The sequence below is a fragment of the Macrotis lagotis genome, chromosome X (genome assembly GCF_037893015.1).
Source record: "Macrotis lagotis isolate mMagLag1 chromosome X, bilby.v1.9.chrom.fasta, whole genome shotgun sequence".
NCBI classification, from domain to species: Eukaryota; Metazoa; Chordata; class Mammalia; order Peramelemorphia; family Peramelidae; genus Macrotis; species Macrotis lagotis.
This window is the reverse complement of record NC_133666.1, coordinates 77,687,422-77,705,428: the sequence shown is the minus strand read 5'-3', so window position 1 is coordinate 77,705,428 and position 18,007 is coordinate 77,687,422. Positions and strand designations below refer to the sequence as shown.

Below are 18,007 nucleotides of genomic sequence, written 5' to 3'. Positions count from 1 at the left end.
AGAAAAAAGGAGGGAGGGATGTGGGTGATAGAGGAGAGAGCAGATCATAGGAGAGAATAGGTAACATATTTTCTTTTTTACCTTTTGCAAGATGCTGGGATTGGGTGACCTGTCCAGGACCATGGGGCTGGGTGATTGCTGGGTCTCTGGGGTGGTATGTGGGCTTGGGGTCTCTTGGCCCCAGGGCCAGTGCTCTGTCCACTGTGCCACTCAGCTACCCTTCAGCACATTTAGAAGAGGAACAGAGTGAAAGGAGAGAGAAAAATATAATAAATGGTAGTGGGGAGTAATGGATGGAGGGAATTACAATCAGCAACAGCAACTGTGGAAAAAGATGGAAGTAACTTCTGTGATGGATTTATGATAAAGAATGTGATCCACCTGAGACAGAGCTGATAGTATCAGAACACTGAAACACATTTTTCTCTTTCTTTTACTTTATTCTCATGAGGTTTTATATTTTTGTGGGGGAAGGAATATTACGTTTACTCTTAAAGAAGAATATTTTAGTAATGTGTAAATAAAAAGAACAAAGAAAAAATTAATAATAAAAAAATACAAAAAAAAAGAAACTCCTCTCCCCCCAGGTGGTAGGGGCTGCCAAGTGCCTCCATAGTGAGTGGCCATCCCCAAGCAAGCCTCCACACATAAATTTCCTCCTCTGTCCCTTCTGGGTTCGGACCTGAAGGAGAAACCGCTTTCTCTACCAGGCCCTGCCCCAATCAAACTTCCCTATGACAGACAATCTTTCAAATCTTTGAAGTTATATCCCTGCACCGCCCCCCTCCCATTTTCTCTCTTAGATAGTAAGTATGCCTGAGCAGAGAAGACTCTACCAGGAGCTCTCTCCTGCCACCACGAGGTCAGGGACAGGAGGACCTGGGAGTTTATAAACAGATGAAGAAATGCAGGCTGGCACATTGTGTTGAGACATTTTAGGGGAAATGACTGGTTCAGGGTCACACAGCCCAGCTCTGTCAGAGGCAGCACCTGAACCCAGGTTGACTACATTGTACTGAACCTCTGACCAAGACCTGACTTCTGCTCCTCCTTGTATGATGCTTATTCTCTTTTCTTTACCCTGCCCCAAATGGCTAGGCTTTCAAATCTGCTTCTCTTATGTTGTTAAAAGCTCTGGGGTTCCCTACAAGAAAATTCTCCCCTAGGCAGGACAGGATCTCATTGACCTCAACAACTCTTGTGGAGGCAGAGAGAGAGAGAAGGATGAAGAGAGAGGGAGAACCAGACAAGAAAGAGAAAGGAGGAGGAAGAGAGGGAAAATGAGAAGGGAGAGACAAAGAGACAGCAGGGAGGGAGGGAGGGAGGAAGACAGAGCAAGAGAGAAGGAGAGGAGGAGGGGAGGGAGGGAGGGAGGAGGAGAGAGTCTGAATTTCAAAATTTCCGTTTAAGACCCATACACCAGACCAAGAAGGGGGAAGAGCAATAGGATTGATTGAGAAGACAGCGTGTGGGTTCGGTTTTCAGTGGTTTTTTTTTTCTCACCTCCTATATAAAAGCGCACTTGTTTTTGAGCCTCTGGTACTTCTTCCCCCCAAGCCAGTGTGGCCACCCCACTTCCAAGAGGTGAGTAATTCCCGCCTGTGGGCACTGCCTTCACCTCTCTTCCCTCCCTCCCTTCCTTCCCCAAACCCATGTGGTTTTCTTGGCCTCCAGTGTTGGGGGTTAGCAGAGGGCTGGGGAGCCTTACCTTGGGTGCCAGGGAAGCAGGCAAGCAACCAGTGACCATTAGAGCCTTGGGAGTGAGCCCCCTTCCTGTGGGGCTCTGGGACCCTGTGGTTAGCAGACCTGAGGTAAAATCCAAGCTCTGGCATTTCTCCCTTGAGTGGCTCTCCCTGGGCCATGGTTTCTTGCTTTCTAAAATAAAGGGGTCATCGCTAAGGTCCCTCTAGCCCTTGCTATTTCCTATATCAAGTAAGAAGAGATCAGCACAAGGAGGAAAGCTGAAGAGCCATTGAGAAGGGAGTCATAGGATCTGGTGCAACAAGGGCAATTTGGGAGCCAGGTTCTCTCAAAGTCCTGATTTTTCAGCAGGGAAGGCAGAGAACTGGAAGCCTCCCAAAAGAAGGACCTGGTCCAGGGTTCCAAGGAATTAGCTGGAACCCGAGGGCTCTCTCCTTGCCCCAGATCCCATGCAGAGGGAGGCAGCATCTTGGGGAGCAGGCAGGACAAAGAAACCATTCCCAAAGTGGGCTTTTCCAGACCCACCATAGTCTCCACTTAAGAGCTATAGGGACTAGGGCAAAAGCAGACCATTCAGGGGCAGCTAAGTGTCATAGTGGATAAAGCACTGGCCCTGGAGTCAGGAGTACCTGGGTTCAAATCTGGTCTCAGATACTTAATAATTACCTAGCTGTGTGGCTTTGGGCAAGCCACTTAACTCCATTTGCCTTACAAAAACCTAAAAAAAAAAAAAAGCAGACCATTCCCCTCCAACCTGCATCTGCAAAACCAGACTTACAGTATTTGGTCAGTCTGGCTGGAGCACACTAGCTTGGCTTAGGGCTGGTCTTGACCCATCAGACTGCTGGGAGCCTCCCATCCTAGGAGCTCCTTTCCCCTTTGCCTTCTGTGACAGAAAGGGACAAAACCTACTCTTTGGCCTTGGGGAATCAGTTTCTGGTCTGGATAAAAGGAGGGTAAGTCATTCCTGCCTTCATTAATTCTTTACACTCTAATTCCTATTGTATATAGGCAATTTCTGGGCTCTCAGATGAGGTGGGGAAGAGGGAGTAGTGAAAGAAGAAGTTGGGGCAAAGAATTCCCAGGAAGGTTCTGAGCCTAAACAGATCTGGGAGTAGGGGCTTGCAGGATGTAGGTATATGAATAGAGATATGGGGCAACAGGGGCAGAGGAATGAGGAAGCAGGGAGGTGGTTACGAGAAGCCCCTGACTCTCAGATCAGACACCCAGGGATATGAGAAAGGCCTCTTCAGAAAGAAAAAAAATGTAAACACCAAGAAGCCAGCTTTTGACCTGGAAGAAACCCTGCCATAGTATAGGATAAATAGAAAAGTCACTGCAGGCAAACCTAGGTTTCTTCCAAGTGGTTTACCTCTGTATGTGTTGTCTGTGTGTGTCTCTGTTTCTGCAGATCTAAGCTGGTCACTTAGAGCAATCAGATTTAGAGCAAGGTAAGTCATCCCCTTCCTCTTAGTCCCCTTCACTGGCCTCCTCCACAGTTCAATCCTGTGAGCCTCGGGCTTGTGGGATTCCTCATGTGAACAGTGTTTGTGACTCCAGCCTCCCTTTCCCTTCTCCTGGCACATTTTCTCCACTGTCCATGAAAGTGCTTAAAGTTCAATGATTGCTGAGGTCTGGTGGGAGAGGTGCCGGATCTCATCCTCCTACCATTGTTACTTGCTAGTCAGAAAACAAGCAGGAGCAGAAGGGGCCAACAGGATAACAACTCTCTCCTTGGCTGTGGGCTCTGCTTTGGGTCCTCACTTGACCTCAGTCTTCAATTTCTTTCTTAAAAACAAACAAAAAAAGGCTGTGTGTGTATGGGGGATTGTGGGGGGTACCCACCTCTGTATGCCAGACCCAAGGATATAAAGACAGAAAAGTGAGATTTGGGCCTTAGGGAGCTTCCAGTTCTCTAAGGGCTAAAGCAGCTTCGATTGGACCAGGCCCTGTGATTTCCTTGGTATGAGGGACTCCTGATAAAGAAATGCCCTCTGCCAATGACACTTAGAGTGTACCCAGGAACACACAGTTAGGAAGTATCAAGAGCTCTTTGCCTCTCATAAATCTGTCCAGAGGGGACAGAGCAAGAACAATAGGGGAGATCAGGAATGGGCAATGTGATGTGGCAGATGGAAAGCAAAATTCAGAATAAGGGAGTGCACTCTGACTCAGAAGCTTCCTAAGGGTCATGATCAGAACTGAGCTGCTCCATCATCTTCTTACACCTTGGAGAGGAGGGATCTGCCATCAGGGGAAATTCAAGGCAGAGACCAGTTAAGAGACACAATATCCCAGTGGTCCTTGAATTAGTGGAGAATCAATATGTGGTGAAGTGTGAGGGAAGATGGTGGGCCCTCAATAGACTTAGAGAGGTTAAGAAAACAGGATGGGTTGTTTAAGTTCAGGGTAGGGCAGAGAAAATTATTTCTGTTGGGGACATTGATGAGAGTTTCAGTGTCCACCATTCTGTGTGGGACCTGTCAAACTACAAAGACATTTCCCTCAATACTGGAGGAAAGTCCAGAATGGGCCCTGTCACCTCTCAGTCTCCACAGAGTCTAGGGAACAAATTTGGAGGGAAGAGAGGGAAGAAGGGAGGGAGGCTTCCAGACAAAGTTCCAACCCTAGAAGTCAATGAGACCAAAAGTGGGAACTTGATTGAAGAATCACATACAGGATGGTGGGCATGGCCCTTTTCCAAGCCTTCTCTCAGGCCTGCTCTCCTGAGGGCCTTGGGAGCTTGGGGAAACAGAAGCTCAGAGAAGTAGTAGCTTGTACAGAACTGGCAGGTGGCTGACTGACCCATCCCAGCTTAATCCACTCACTGATGGAACACGAGAATTTTGAAGCCAAAAATCAATGTCAGAAATTGTCTAGTCCAATCACTTTGACTTTAGAACTGAGAAAAATGAGTCCCTGGTGGTTGAAGGAAATTGCTGAGGATCAGACACTCTAGAAACAGGCCCTGCTCACCAGCAAAGCTGGCAAACAAGGTTGGAATGACAATTGGGAGCAATGGGGAGCCATGCTCTAGGCAAGGCCTTGAGTCTCCAAGTGCACTGTTAGATTGGATTGGATTAGACTATAGGGTAAGAAGGTCCTAGGCCCAAGGGTGGAGTTGACGCAGGTGATGTTTTCCCGGATATCACCCATTTCCGCTGCTATTCACGTCATAAGTCCAGAAGTCAGGGGCCCAGACTGCTGGGCAGGCCCCACCGGTTCTCAGAACGAAACCCTGGGGTGGCGTTTTCTTCTGTATCGCCAGTGACGTGGCGGGAAGTCTGGGGGTGGCAGGGCCGCTCAAGCTGGCCATCTCCTCCATCACACTGGTCTGCAATAGAGCTTAGCTCTGCCAAGAGAGGCATGGTCCCCAAGAAATGGTCAAAAATGTAAGGGCATGTCTCTATTGATCACCCCCAAAATGGTATTTCTGGGGAAAAAACAGCATGGAGAATAAGGAAGAAAACTTGGGAGGACCAAAACCCAAGTTTCACCTGAATCTGTCCCTACCCCTAAAAAGTTCATCAGAGGAACAGCAGCCACAGTAACGCCAAGCTGGTGTCCTTCCTCTCACTTGAAGAGGGATCCTAAGGCTCCACTATCCCCGCCGGGTCCTAAGACTTTCGTATTTGAGGTGGCCATTCCAAGAACTGGTGTCAGAGATGGAGTGTTCTGTGATTCTAAGATTCTCTGGTCTACGTACAGACTGGTGAGAGGCTGAGGAGGAGATGGTCCTGATGTGCTTTGGACTCTCAGCAGCTGAAACAAAGAACTTTCAAGAATCAGTTTGCCCAGTAGTATCAACTGAGAGACCCCTTGCCATCAGGGAGCAAGGAGAGGAGGGGCCTCCAATGAGTCAATAGAAAAGGCAGGGCAAGAGTCTAGGATTCTAATTTACAATCTTAGATTCAGAGAATTTTTGAATCAAAAAATCTTAGAATTTGAAATTCATAGAATTTGAGACTTCCCATGACTTTTCCACTGCCCTCTTCGTACAGCGTTAAAAACAGCACCAGGCCACCACATGGTAGTTTGAGAGCGAGCAGGGCTTTCCCTCCATTTTGGTTTTCTCCAACTGAACCCAATCACTATTTTCATGACCTGGGGCTTTGAAATATGATTGCACCATTATGTGAATGGAGACAAACTCAAGAGTTAAAGTTTTTTCTCTACCCACTAACTTCACTGTTTGACCCGGGCTATGTCTTTCCCACCTCTGGGTCCCAGTTTACCTAATGTTCTCTTCTTAGGTCTATCAAGCACGGAGAGGGACAGAGAGAGAGATGGGAGGAGAGAGAGAGAGAGAGAGAGAGAGCAACAAGAATGGGAAAACTGTTTTGCTGTTGGCAGACATATGCAGTAGAGCCCTCTTGCCCTGCCACTAGTCCAATACAGAGGCACTGAACCACACATAGATCCCAGGCCCTCTACGGAGCCCAAAGGCTAAACAAAGAAGTTCTTTTTCTCCCATCCTCCCCTCCACAGTTCAAACTCTCATCTCTCTGCCAGGAAGCCCATCTCAATCAGTCTACAGGGAAGGTGTCTGAAGTCAAGAACTCTCTTCTCTCCCTCCAGGCTACCTGAGGACCATTTTGATGCCCAACCCCAAGCCACACCAAATCCCAGCAGCCTCTTCTTCTGTGGCTTCTTCTAGCATTGTGGCTCACATGAAGGACACAGAGCTGGTAACCAGAGGGGTTTTGGAGTTTCCAGGCTGGGAGGTTGAAGCTCCCCCCAGAGGGGGATCCACTGGGCCAACTGCCTTGTCACCACAGGTACCTCTGGGCCAAAGTGTTTGGGGGAGCTAAGGAGCTGAGAGTTCATTGAAAGAAACTTCACATACACACAAATACATACATACATATATATGTATATATATATATATATATATATATATATATATATATATATATATATCTGAATCACTGGGGAGAAGAGAGCAGAGGAAGTGGTTTCTGGTATCTCTGAAGGGATGAGGGGGTGCTGTCTGCTTCTTATGCAGATCTCACCAGCAGGAGAAATTCCCCTCCAACTAGGGCACCTAACTTCCCTACCCCCCTCCATCCCAACCCAAACCTTAGGGAGGGGGAAGGTGGGAGAGATGAAGACAGAAAGACAGATACAAAGGGAAAGAGACAGATAGACAATGCTTAATCAGGTGACCTCTGGGAAAACCATAATACATGGCTACTATCACATTTTGGAAGAAGTGGCAAATGATGACTACAGTCACATAGTAAGTGATTAATGGAGAAAAATTCCCAAGCATTCCCTCTTGGGAGCACTTTTTCCATTTGTCAGTACTCTCTGGGTCCTCCCCCCTGGCTTAGTTTGGTGCCTATAGCCCTGCTGGCCCATCCAAATGTAAATGGGAAAGACTTGGTCTAATGCCTTCTGGTACTGCAGGTATATTGGGACTTCAGAATTCCTCAGGTCTAAGAACTCCAAAAAGATAGGAACTTGGGTCCCCTGAACAGAAAGTGGTTTTTCTGGACTTGTGCTGCCACTTCCCTCCTGGTCAGGACAGGCATTTTCAAGCTCTCACCTTGGTCTATGTTTGCATTTGTGTCCTCCCTCTTCCATGGTGGCCCCTCCTTTCCTTTCTCCATTCCCAACTCTCCCCCTTCCAGGTCATTGCCCTGCTTGAAAAGCTTCATTAGTCCCATTCATCTGCTGCCCCTCACCCTCACCCCCCATCTGTGGGCTACCATTCATCTTCATAACTGGACTCAGTAGGCTTTCACTGCTGAACAGTGAATTGGTTTCTAAGCTTTCACTTGGGATAGTCTTCCATCCATCTTGGTTCTCTCCAGTTGAGTACTTTCATACTTCAATTGTGTCATACTGGGATGGATTGAAAAGTGAATATCTACTTTGAGTCTCAGAAGGAAAAAAAAATTCTCAATAGTCCTAAACATAGACTCCAAGGAATATCGACATCAAGGCCTTTAAGAAGCAGAGCAGCAGCAGCAAATTCTAAAATTGGCATTTGCCTTCCTTCTGCTGCCATTCTCACATCATGGCCTATTTGTCTCCTGACTGGGCCATCCTGGTCAGCTCAATAGGATGCAGCAGACACAATAGCCTGGAGAGACAGCTAGAGGCAGAGAGGGCAGCCACAAAAGACATAATATTCAGACCCAGGGAGGCAGGTGATCAGGCTCTTATTTCATGTTAGCCTCTGTAGATCTACTAACTGGTCCTATTTGGCCCAGATATAATCAGATTTAAGATTAGTGGATGGAGTTCTTCCAAAGTAGATCGGTCCACCATGGGAAGTAATGGGCTTCTTCAAGCAGAAACTGGATGCCTGGTTGCTGGCCATATTGTCACTCCATTATGGATTGCACAAGATGGTTGCTAAAGAAGTCCCTTCCCAACCTGAGACTCTGGGATTCTCTTTCTGACCTTCCCCTCCTAGTTGCCAACAGGTCCCACGGTGATGGTGGCCCCAGCAAGTGGACGGCTCAGCACCTCATCACATCCCCAGGCCCTGCTTCAGGAAAAGCAGCATTTGGTCCACCAGGTATGAGGGGGCAATGCCCTCATTGTTCTAGCTCTGGCAAGACCAACCTTCTCATATAATCACTTGACATGTGGCTCCCTATGGGAAGGGGAAAGGCCTCAAATGATACACTCATGGAATTTTCTCTCTTCTCCCCTCTCCCGGTGCCTTAGCTCACCTCTGCTGAGGTCCTTAGCCGGTCTCCACTGGTGCACATGACACCACTGAGTACCCCAGCCCTGATCAACCTGCCATCACCTCCTGGAGTTATCACCCTCAAGACCAGACCTGCCCAGTTGCATGGCCTTCCTCCTGGTGAGGATCCCTGAGTCTGATGAGTTGGACCTGCTCCTGTCTTTCCCCATCCATGGCTCAAAGAAACCTAAACACTTGGACTCCAGGGAATATCCAGTCCAATCCCACCCCCCTCCTTACACAGGAAAAATGAGGCCCAGAGAGGGGAGGGAATAGTCAGGATCAGATGATGAAGTCTGGAGTTCAAACTTCTTAATTCTCTTGGATTGGGGTTTACTGTCTTCAGGGGTCAATGCTCATGAGTGAAATTCAATTAAGGCTGAGTAGCCAAGGAAGGCCTTGCTCACCCTATTTATTGCCAATTACCTACCAGTGTGACTTAGGCCCCTGTGCGGAACCTTCCTATCACGATCACTTTCTCCATAGCTCTTTCTCCTTTACTCTTCAGGGATCAACCTTGCCAACCTGGAATGGTTGCCCAAGGAGCCAGCCAACATGCTGACAACTTATCTCTGTACCTTTCCCACTGGGCCCAGCCCTGGGGATACCTCTGCTTTCCGCCTTGGCCCCAAGAAAGAGAGGTCAGTGTCTCGCCTAGAAAGGGGAGCATTACAGAATCTCCACAAGAGGCTGGTGGCATTGCAGATGGAGGATCAGCTTTAGGAAGCCCTTGGTTCTCTCTCGACATGTCATACTAGGCAGGCTGAAGAGAGGCCTGGACCAAAATGAAGGAGGGAAAGCCTATGTGTGTGTGTGTGGGGGGGTAGGGGTTGGAAGGTATCTTGACCTTAGAAGCTGTCCAGCCTGCCAGGGGCCAATTCCCACCCATCCAGGGGGGGTGGAGTTGGTTCCAGACTCCCCAGCTGCTCCCCCGTCCCCACAGCATCCATCAGTCGTGCCTGCTGGACAGCTCCTGGAGTTGCTGGTGGCCCACTTGTGAAAAGCTCTTCCCAGACTCAGGGGAGCTCTTGAAGTGAGTGCCCAGGCCCAGGCAAGGGTGAGGGTGGCAGTGGTCCAAGCCTGCACAGGCTCAAGCTGCTGTTTCTCCTGCCTCCTTCCCCTAGGCACCTTCAAGAGGACCACCGCCTAGATGAGAAAGGGAAGGCCCAGTGTCTCATCCAGAAGGAGCTGGTACAAAATCTCGAGCAGAAGGTGAGGGAGAGGCAGGCTGGGAGGCTGGGCCTTGAGGAGATTGGTGACCCTCGGGAGAGAACTGGCCACCTCACACACTTCCCAGTTGGGTGACTCCAGCCAGGGCTGGCCTCACCTTCCCTTCTCTGTAAAATGACAATCAGTGTGGTACCTTCATCCCAGTGAGCTCCCATATGGTAAATGTAGGATAGATTCAGGAGCTATTATTGGGGGGGGGATGGTGGGAAGGAAGCTGTTAAGGCTGAAGGGGGGGCCTCCAGGCAGGTAGATGAGGCAGCCAGCTGCTCTCCTTCCTGGCTCCTGTCTAGCTCCTTTCTCTTCTTTCTCACAGTTACTGCTAGAGAAGGAGAAGCTGGGGGCCATGCAAGCCCACCTCTCTGGGAAGTTGGCCCTGGTGAAGCCCCTGGCTGTGGTGAGTATGTTGATTCTCCCTCCAGGTGTCTCCCTGGAGAACTGGACACTATAGGCACATGGTCTCAGAATGTAAGCAGCAGAGAAATTTGACATCTTAAAGTCTTTCACTCTTACTGATCCGCTCCCTTGACTCTGAATCACTGACCCATAGAGCAGAAGGTAGGTGGGCTCAGGAGGCATATTCATCTCCCAGATCTTTGGCTCAATCCTAGCTAATCATGGCCTATCCTGGAGCCTCCTCTGAAGGCCTCTGGGGGTGTGGGGCAAGAGGAAGAGGACTGGCTTTGGAGTCCCCCCAGCCCCTGGATACTTTGGGCAAGCATTTTGCCGCAGTTTGCTCACTTGTGAGGGAAAAGGGCAGGACTGAATAACCTCAGAAGATCCCTCTCAGCTGGAAACCCCTCATCTTAATCCTACCTTCTGGAGCCCCAAGAGAATGGAGGAAACCAAATTTCTCCTGGGCAGAATTATCTTGCAGATTTGACAGCTTAACCTATCTCCCTCCCCCACTCTGGCCCTAGAGCCCCTCCACAGGGAAAGCAACCTACTGCCCAACAGGGAGCCCAGGCCCCACCTGGTCAGCCTGGCCAGCATCCTCAGAGGACGAGGAAGAAGCACAACTCCCAGGGCAGGGCCTCTTCGCAGTTAGGAGGCACCTGTGGGGCAGCCACATGTCCCCAGGTGAGCACTCAGAGGTGGACTGAGGCTGGGGGCAGGCTGCCTGGCCACAGGCCCAAGAAGCAGCTCCAGGCAACTCCTTGTTTGGGCCACCTGTGTGCCCGGGCTGCCCCACCAGCTCCTCTGAGCTCCATCACCACTGGGGGAAGTAGTGGTATTTCCTGGGTTCCCAAGAATTGAAAGGCAAAGGGTGGGGATGGTAGGGGTGGGGGGAAGAAGAGCCCATAGAGCTAGTTCACAACCCATCTCCTCTCTCCACAGAATTTGTCCATAATCTGGAATACTTCCGATCCCACAATCTGCGGCCACCCTTCACCTATGCTACTCTTATCCGCTGGGTAAGCTGAGGCATTTAGAGCTTGGCAGACTATCTTGCCCTTGGACCCTGACCCTGAAAAAACACTCTAACCCTCAGTCCAAACCCAGAACCTGCCTTGAATTCAGACTCAACCCCAAATTGAAACCCTATGGTGACCCTACCCCCAGAAGTTGCCTCCAATTAAACTAGTCAACAAATACAGACCTCACTGTGAGTAAGATGCTCTGGAAGGTAAGCATTGGAGAAAAACGAAGAAAAACTACTTGCCCTCACCAAGATGCCATTCCATCAGGCCTAAAGAAAATGGCATCAAGGGCGCCTAGGTGGCGCAGTGGATAGAGCACTGACCCTGGAGTCAGAAGTACCTGAGTTCAAATCCGGCCTCAGACACTTAATAATTACCTAGCCTGTGGCCCTGGGCAAGCCACTCAACCCCATTGCCTTGCAAAAAAAGAAAAAAAATGGCTTCAGTCAAGAAAGGAACAAGCTAGCTGGCAAGAGGAGGCAGAGAACATACACAAAGAGGGCTGGGCTGGGCCACAAGGGGTGGGGATGGGAGACTAGCTCACCTTGAAGTTTTCCTACTGGTATTCCTCTCCTCAACTTCATCCAAATTCAGCTTCAAAAGCTGTTGCACCTCCAACCCAAATTCTGATGAGCTACCTCCACTCAAGTTACCGGTCCTCATGGGTCCAATTTGCTTATCTTAATGTTGTCTGACCTTTGACCTTTGACCAGCCCATTTCTAATCTTAATTCCTACCAAAGGACTTCTGAGGAGGCCCTCTTCTTTCTCTATTGGATTCTTTCTCTGTTGGATTTGGTATCCATTTGAAAATCTGGGGTTGAAGCTACAAGCTTTGCTATTGGGGCATCTGTCCTCAGTCTCCCCCTCTATAAAAGTTCTCCCTTTAGATTCTATTCTCTTCTGCCTCTGTCAGAAACCGAGTTTTCCAAGAACCTTCTTCCTATAAATTCCCTGATAGTGAGGGACCACTCCAAGGAACGGACTGAGGAAAGTCTCCCTAAAGCCTTCTTTGCCTGCAGGCCATATTGGAAGCCCCTGAGAAACAGCGGACACTCAATGAGATCTATCACTGGTTCACCCACACCTTTGCCTTCTTTCGGACCCACCCAACCACCTGGAAGGTAAACCCCTGTCTGAACAGTGGAGGAGACACATGTGCATTTGGGGGGGGGGGCTGGGTAGCCCTTGGATACTTGATCCTCCTAGGCCCAAACAGCCTTTTCTTGGAAGGTTCTGGAAGCTTCAGAAACTCTTGAGCAAAGCAGGGGGAGCTTCAGGTGCCCTCATTTCCCACAGAATGCCATCCGGCACAACTTGAGTCTGCATAAATGCTTCGTCCGGGTGGAGAATGAGAAAGGGGCAGTGTGGACTGTCGATGAGTTTGAATTCCGAAAGAAGAGAAGTCCAAGACCCAGCAGGTACCCAGACAGCCTTAGCTTGAGTATCCCAACCCCCTAATTCACTTCCCAGCAGGTCCTCCCATGAGAGATTGTGGAGGGGAGGAGGGTGTTGGGGAGGTTGAGTGACCCTCCTGTACCATCCCCCCACAGAGACCAAGATTTGAAACGACTGCTATCCTGTGCCCCACTGGCTGTGCCGGAGGCCTGGCTCTCTCTGCCTCCCAGCTAACCAGCCACACTGGAGCCTGGCTGCTGAAGGAATCATTTTTATTTGTTGTTATTCTCCAGGGCTGCCCCCCTCCCCCCTCCCCCCATAGTGAAGGAGGGCTTTGGTCTTCTTTCACCAATAAAGGCCCTATGGCTGAACCACACATTGGTAGAGGATATGCTTGAGGGAAAGGTCTCTCAGGGCCTCTGCCCAAAGAGAAAAGGGAACGGGAGTGATAGCCAGGCCCTGGGAGAGGTGGAGCATGCAGCCCTAGGCCCAACAGCTGCACCAATCTCACGCTTCATGGGCTCGGCCCAGCAGGCCTGTGTTTTCTTGGCGGACTGCCCTGTAGTCCTCCAGGATCTTCTCCAGATTGCTGAGAGTCTTCTTGCCAGTCTCTGTCTCGATCTGGTGCACAGAAGTGAGGGTTAGGTAGGCCGGGCCCAGCTGCACCAATAAGGATGGATCACCTGTTCTCAAGACTCAGGCTGATCAAGCTCCCCTGATGGCCAAGATGTGTGCATGTGCATGCATGTGGGGGTGGAGAGGGGAGGAGGAGGAGGCATTCAGTGAGGTTCTCCTGGATTCCTTCTCCTAGGCCCCATGGGTTTCCCAGACTTTCTTCTCTTCCCTAAAGAGAACTCCATCCCCCACCTGATTCTGTTGGGGGAGGGGGGAAGAGAAGGGGAAAGAACCATAACCAGGGGCCTGGCCCAGATGCTTGTCTGGTCAAGCAGCACCAGCCACTCAAGGAACAGGCCTCAATTAGACACAATGGCACTCAACAGTCAAAAGAAAAGTAAAGCCAAGATGGTGGTCCTGGCCCTGGGGGAGCTTCTAGGGGTCTCCCACTCCCTTCCCTTTCCCAGGGAAGAGGCGTGCCCACCCTCCTTGACTCCTTACTTGCTCTTCCAGATCTCGGACTTCCCGTAAGATGGTGCCAGTGTCCTCTATAGTCTGGATGAGCTGGCTGCAATTCTGAGAAAGATATGGAGAGGGGAAGAGGTCAGGTGGAGAAACCCGGGGCGGCAGGGGCTGTTCCTAGAGAACCCCATCCAACTTACTTCATGCAGGGCTGCCAGGTACTTATAGGCTTTCCTCACTGAATCATCCTTCTTGGCATCCTGCAGGGCGGGAACCAAGGGGCCAAAGAGTTGGAAGGGAATCCAGAGGCTGCCTTGAGCCAGCAGCAGTCAAGGCTCCTCCATCCTCCCTGATAGGTGTTTGTCAAAGATTCCAGGGTGAAGCCCCACATAACAGGGGAAGGTTCATTGCTTCCACCAAGCAGTGACCTGGCCTTGAGGCTTTTCCTTCTCTTGTGGTAGTCCTCCCTCCCATTTTGGGTCCTTATAATCCTTTGGTGGAATAACAAGAAGTCTCCTAGTGCTGGCATCCCAGAGGCAGGAGGGAGGGAGGGAAGGGACTTGCCCAGGGCCATACAATTTGAAACCAGGCCTTGGCAACTCAAGTCCTCTGCTCTGGCCAGTGTCAAAGCGCGCTGTCTCTTCATCCATGTCTGAGAGAAAAATGCTCAACAGCCCAGGGGCTTTATAGCCAATAGAGGTCGGGCCCCACTCAGGCTGGGTCAGTCCCTCAGGCCACCATTTTCCATTTGACATACCACATACTGCCTTCTCACTCAACTGTGCAACCCCAGGAAAGAGACAGGGTGATCCTGGCTCAACTGAGGAAGCAGCCACTGCCCCCTATAGATCTCATACAGACCTAGGCTGCCCCCTTAGCGATCCCTGCCCGGACACACACACCTACCTTGAAGACCAGTTCATCTGTGACAGCAAAGGTCCGGTCCAGCTTGCCAGACAGAGCATTGATCTCTTTCTGAAGCAGTTTGGTATCAGAAAGAATCTACGAGCCCCATTAAGAAAGAGAGGTAGATGGTGGGTAAGCATGGGTTGGCCAGGTCAAGGGGCTAGAAGGCAAGGACTGCAGGCTGGCTTACCTTGGTGATCTCCTCTTTCTGCTTCCGGATGCTTCCCACAATCTCCAGGATGCGATGGGTGTAGGCAGAGCGGGCCATGTCTCCAGGCAGGGTCTCCAGCTCAGCCACCTGGGGATGGACCCAGCGCCATTGTTCTCTCAGTCCAGAGATCCTGGCCCCAGTGCCATCCGCTCCCTTCCCAGCCCCTAAGCCAGGCCGGTCTCACTCACCAGCTGCTTGTATAACCCTTCCTTGCGTCGGGCCTCAGCAGCAGCCACCCGAACACACTCCTGCAGGGCCTGGAGCTCAGCCACCCTGTGCGATGATTCTAACTAGATAAGGAAAGTGGACCCTCAGCTTCCCCCAAATGTCAAGAGGGGGGAGGAGGGCAGGGCAGCTGATATTTCTTAAATAAGAGAAAGTCCTCTGGGGAAGGACCCTGGAAACTGCCTGTCTAAGCCTCCCACTTCTAAGTGAATGCCCAAAGCCTGAGAAGCAGGTGGGGTCACCTGTCTCTGGTCCCGTTGCTTCTTCAGAGCCCGATATTCAGCCAGAAGTGGCAGTCGATGCCTCTCCCACTGGCCAGCTAAGTGGATGACACGCTGGGCACTGGCCTCTACCACCACCTGGACTCAATGGGAGAGAAAGAAAAGAATCAGCAGGGACTCAGCTCAAAGCCCTGCCCTGGGTAGGCCCTGGTGGCCCACCACACTAACCTGCAGCTTGGCCAGGTTGCTGGGGGCATCAGGCAGCAAGTCCACAGCCCGGCGCTTCAGCCTCCGGGCCTGTTCCCGCTCTGTGGTGCTCAGCCAGTCTTGTCGGGCTTCTGCTTCAACCTGAAATCCGGCTCTGGGTCAGTGGGTTTGAAAGGGTGTCCTCTTCTTCCTCCCCACCCCCATGCCCCGAGGTCTGTGGTGACCCCTCCCAGGCTGCCCCCCCCTCACCTGGCCTGTGCTGAGCGTCAGCCTCTTCATGGTGGCCCCAGCTTCTTTGATGCTGTGGCCCACGAGCTCTAGGTGGTCCTGGAGAGAGGCCAGCTCTGCGTCCTGACCTGCCTGCACCTCCTGCTCCAAGTGGGCAGGAGACAGTGGGGACAGTGGTGCCAAAGGTGGAGCATGGGCCACCTTCTCTTCCTGGGGCGGAGAGGGGGGAGAGGAGAACAAAAAGGGAGCTGGCCTCCTAGATATCCAATGACCTGACCCTTTAGTCCCTCATCTGTCCCCTGGCCACTACCTGAGCAAAAGTGAATCTCTCAGCATGTGTGAACCTGGAACCCTTCCCCCGAGGCTGTCCAGAAGCAGGCCCCCAGGTGCAGAGGAGCTCGCCCAGCTCTCGGGCTGGTCCAGGAGCTCCTGAGGTACTGGCTGTAGCTTGGCCCCAGCTCTGCCTCAGGTGCTCCACCAGCCTTGGGGCCAGGTGCCTTCTACAAGCCTATGGAGAAAGAAGGGACATTTGTCCTTGCTCCTCCACCCAGAAGAGACCTTCTTCAGGGTCTGGCCCTTTTCTCCCTGATGTCTGACCACTTGGAGGCTCCCCCAAAAGGAGGGCAAGAAATGAAAGAGCAAGTATAAAAAAGAAGAGGAGAGACAGAAAGGGAGAAAGACAGAGAGAGTCAGAGGGAGAGGAAGAAACAGAGAGAAAAAGTGGGCCTGAGGAAGGGGGTGGGAAGGTCCAGGTCCCTGGCCTTACCTTGTCTGTATCTCCATGGGAGTCCCCTTCAGGCAGGTCATGGAGCTGGGCCATGTGCTCCTCCAGGAATGAGGCTGCCCGGATAGCCTGACAGGGGGTCTGGGCAGGAACTGGGGGCACTAGGGGTCCCCTACGCAACTCCTGCACCTCAGAGACACCTGGTTAATAGGGATGAAGACATGGCCTCAGCATTAGCAGGTCCTGCCCTACTGGCATTCCTGTGGACGCTAGGCTGAGGAGATGCAAGGTCTCCTTGGAGTAACACTGCCAGTTTTTTTCTATACAAAATGGTGGGGGACCTGATTGAGATCTTTTCACAGCTAACCGTGTATGCTGAATTGAAGGGCCCCAACCTGAGGCCCCTTCTTACCTCCTGGGGGGTTGGTTTCAGGGAAGATGAGGGGCTGAACATGGAGAGGCTTCAGAGGGACACAGTGCTGGGCAGGAGAAAGACAAGCAGAATCTAAGAGCTGAGCTGGGCAGCAGTAGGGCCAGGGGAAGAACAGAGTGGGCCACTGGGGACAATCCTACCTGGTGCTTTTGGGGTCTTAGGGTTGGGGGCATCCATGGCTCTGCCAAAAGTTCCCTGACTTGGGCACCGACAGCTCGGAGCAGGATGGCCGTCTCACCTACTGAGCAGGGAAGAAAACTCGGCTTGACTCTCAAACCAACCAGGCAATCCCCTGCCCTTAGCCTAGCTCCCATGGGATCCCAGTTACCTGAGGGCTGGGCACTCTCCTGGGCAGGGTCAGGGGGCAGCCGCTCCGCAAGGAACAGCAGCAGCTGCCGCAAGTCTGGCTCACTTGGGTACAGAAAGCTCTGGTAGCCGAGCTCCCGGGTATAGCCTAGATCCTGGCCCCATGTGGCCAGTGAGGAGAAAGGGACAGAGAGAGGGGACGTGCCACCCTTCATTTCCTTGCCCTCCTTCCCAGAACTTCAATCCAGTCGGGGTCCCAGGACTCACCGAGCAGGCTTGAGCCAAGCTCATGCCAAGTCGAAAGCGGGCAGACATTCCAGGAGGCAGGTGGGGACTGAGGCTGGCGCTTAGAGAGGGGCGAAGAACCTGTAAGCAGCCAACCACGGCTGCTATGGTCAGCTCTGCTGTGAAGGCCCGGAGAGACTGGACATCCTCAGGGATGGCCCTGCCAGGGATGAAGGAGTATCTGGGACTCAGGGCCCTGGCTTCTGTCGGGGAGGCCCTGGTGGGGGGGGAGACCTTGGCTGCGGGGGATTGGGGGACCCGAGAGGGGAAGGCCTGGCTGGGGGGAAGGGGGCCCTGGGACTCAAGCCTTGGCTGGGGGGGGGGGGGGACGGGAAGAGGGGGCCCGGCTGGGGGGGGGGGTGGAATCCCTGGGATTCAGGATCCTGGCTGGGGGTTGGGAATCACGGGGTGGGGGTGGGGGACGGCCCAGGACCCTCGTCTGAATCTTGGCCCTGCCCATTTGGCACGCCAGGCATCTGCTTCCCCGCGGATCTCGGACGACTCCCTGGCACGGCGCGGGTCCTTACGAGCCCGCCTGACGTAGCGAGTGGATCAGAATCCGGTCCGCCTCCTCCATGCCGCCCTCCGACACGTATTCTACAATTCCTATGCGCCGGGACTCGGATGCCTGGGTTCCGCCTCGGAGCAGGAGAATGAAGAGCCAAGTCACCTGGCTCGAGCGCGCGGCGCAGTCTGGAACTTGTAGTTCCTTCTTCTCGCCACCTACCTCCCGCT

The 18,007-nt window shown here is 52.0% G+C and overlaps 2 protein-coding genes across 3 annotated transcripts; one reads left to right on the top strand and one right to left on the bottom strand.

Annotated features, from left to right (window-relative positions):
• Positions 1-3,110: 3,110 nt before the first annotated feature.
• Positions 3,111-12,685, top strand: FOXP3 (forkhead box P3). The gene is made up of 13 exons (XM_074201425.1): positions 3,111-3,152; positions 6,280-6,479; positions 8,126-8,230; positions 8,383-8,524; positions 8,913-9,045; positions 9,348-9,437; positions 9,529-9,616; positions 9,948-10,028; positions 10,552-10,711; positions 10,970-11,046; positions 12,074-12,175; positions 12,351-12,472; positions 12,605-12,685. The coding sequence occupies exons 2-13, from the start codon at positions 6,300-6,302 to the stop codon at positions 12,681-12,683; spliced, it is 1,359 nt and encodes a 452-aa protein (XP_074057526.1). The 5' UTR covers positions 3,111-3,152; positions 6,280-6,299; the 3' UTR covers positions 12,684-12,685.
• CCDC22 (CCC complex scaffolding subunit CCDC22) lies at positions 12,244-18,000 on the bottom strand. 2 transcript variants are annotated; one of them, XM_074201423.1, is made up of 16 exons: positions 17,800-18,000; positions 17,255-17,432; positions 17,010-17,142; positions 16,822-16,919; positions 16,661-16,727; positions 16,291-16,448; positions 15,835-16,032; positions 15,546-15,734; positions 15,318-15,437; positions 15,111-15,227; positions 14,832-14,933; positions 14,623-14,730; positions 14,433-14,528; positions 13,727-13,786; positions 13,566-13,640; positions 12,244-13,070 (listed from the first exon to the last, which is right to left on the bottom strand). In XM_074201423.1, exons 1-16 carry the CDS (start codon positions 17,847-17,849, stop codon positions 12,957-12,959), a joined length of 1,863 nt encoding a protein of 620 aa, XP_074057524.1. In that variant the 5' UTR covers positions 17,850-18,000; the 3' UTR covers positions 12,244-12,956. The 2 variants fall into 2 exon arrangements, with proteins under 2 accessions (XP_074057524.1, XP_074057525.1); XM_074201424.1 differs by having other exon boundaries at positions 12,246-13,070; positions 16,822-16,922; positions 17,800-17,998.
• Positions 18,001-18,007: the final 7 nt, after the last annotated feature.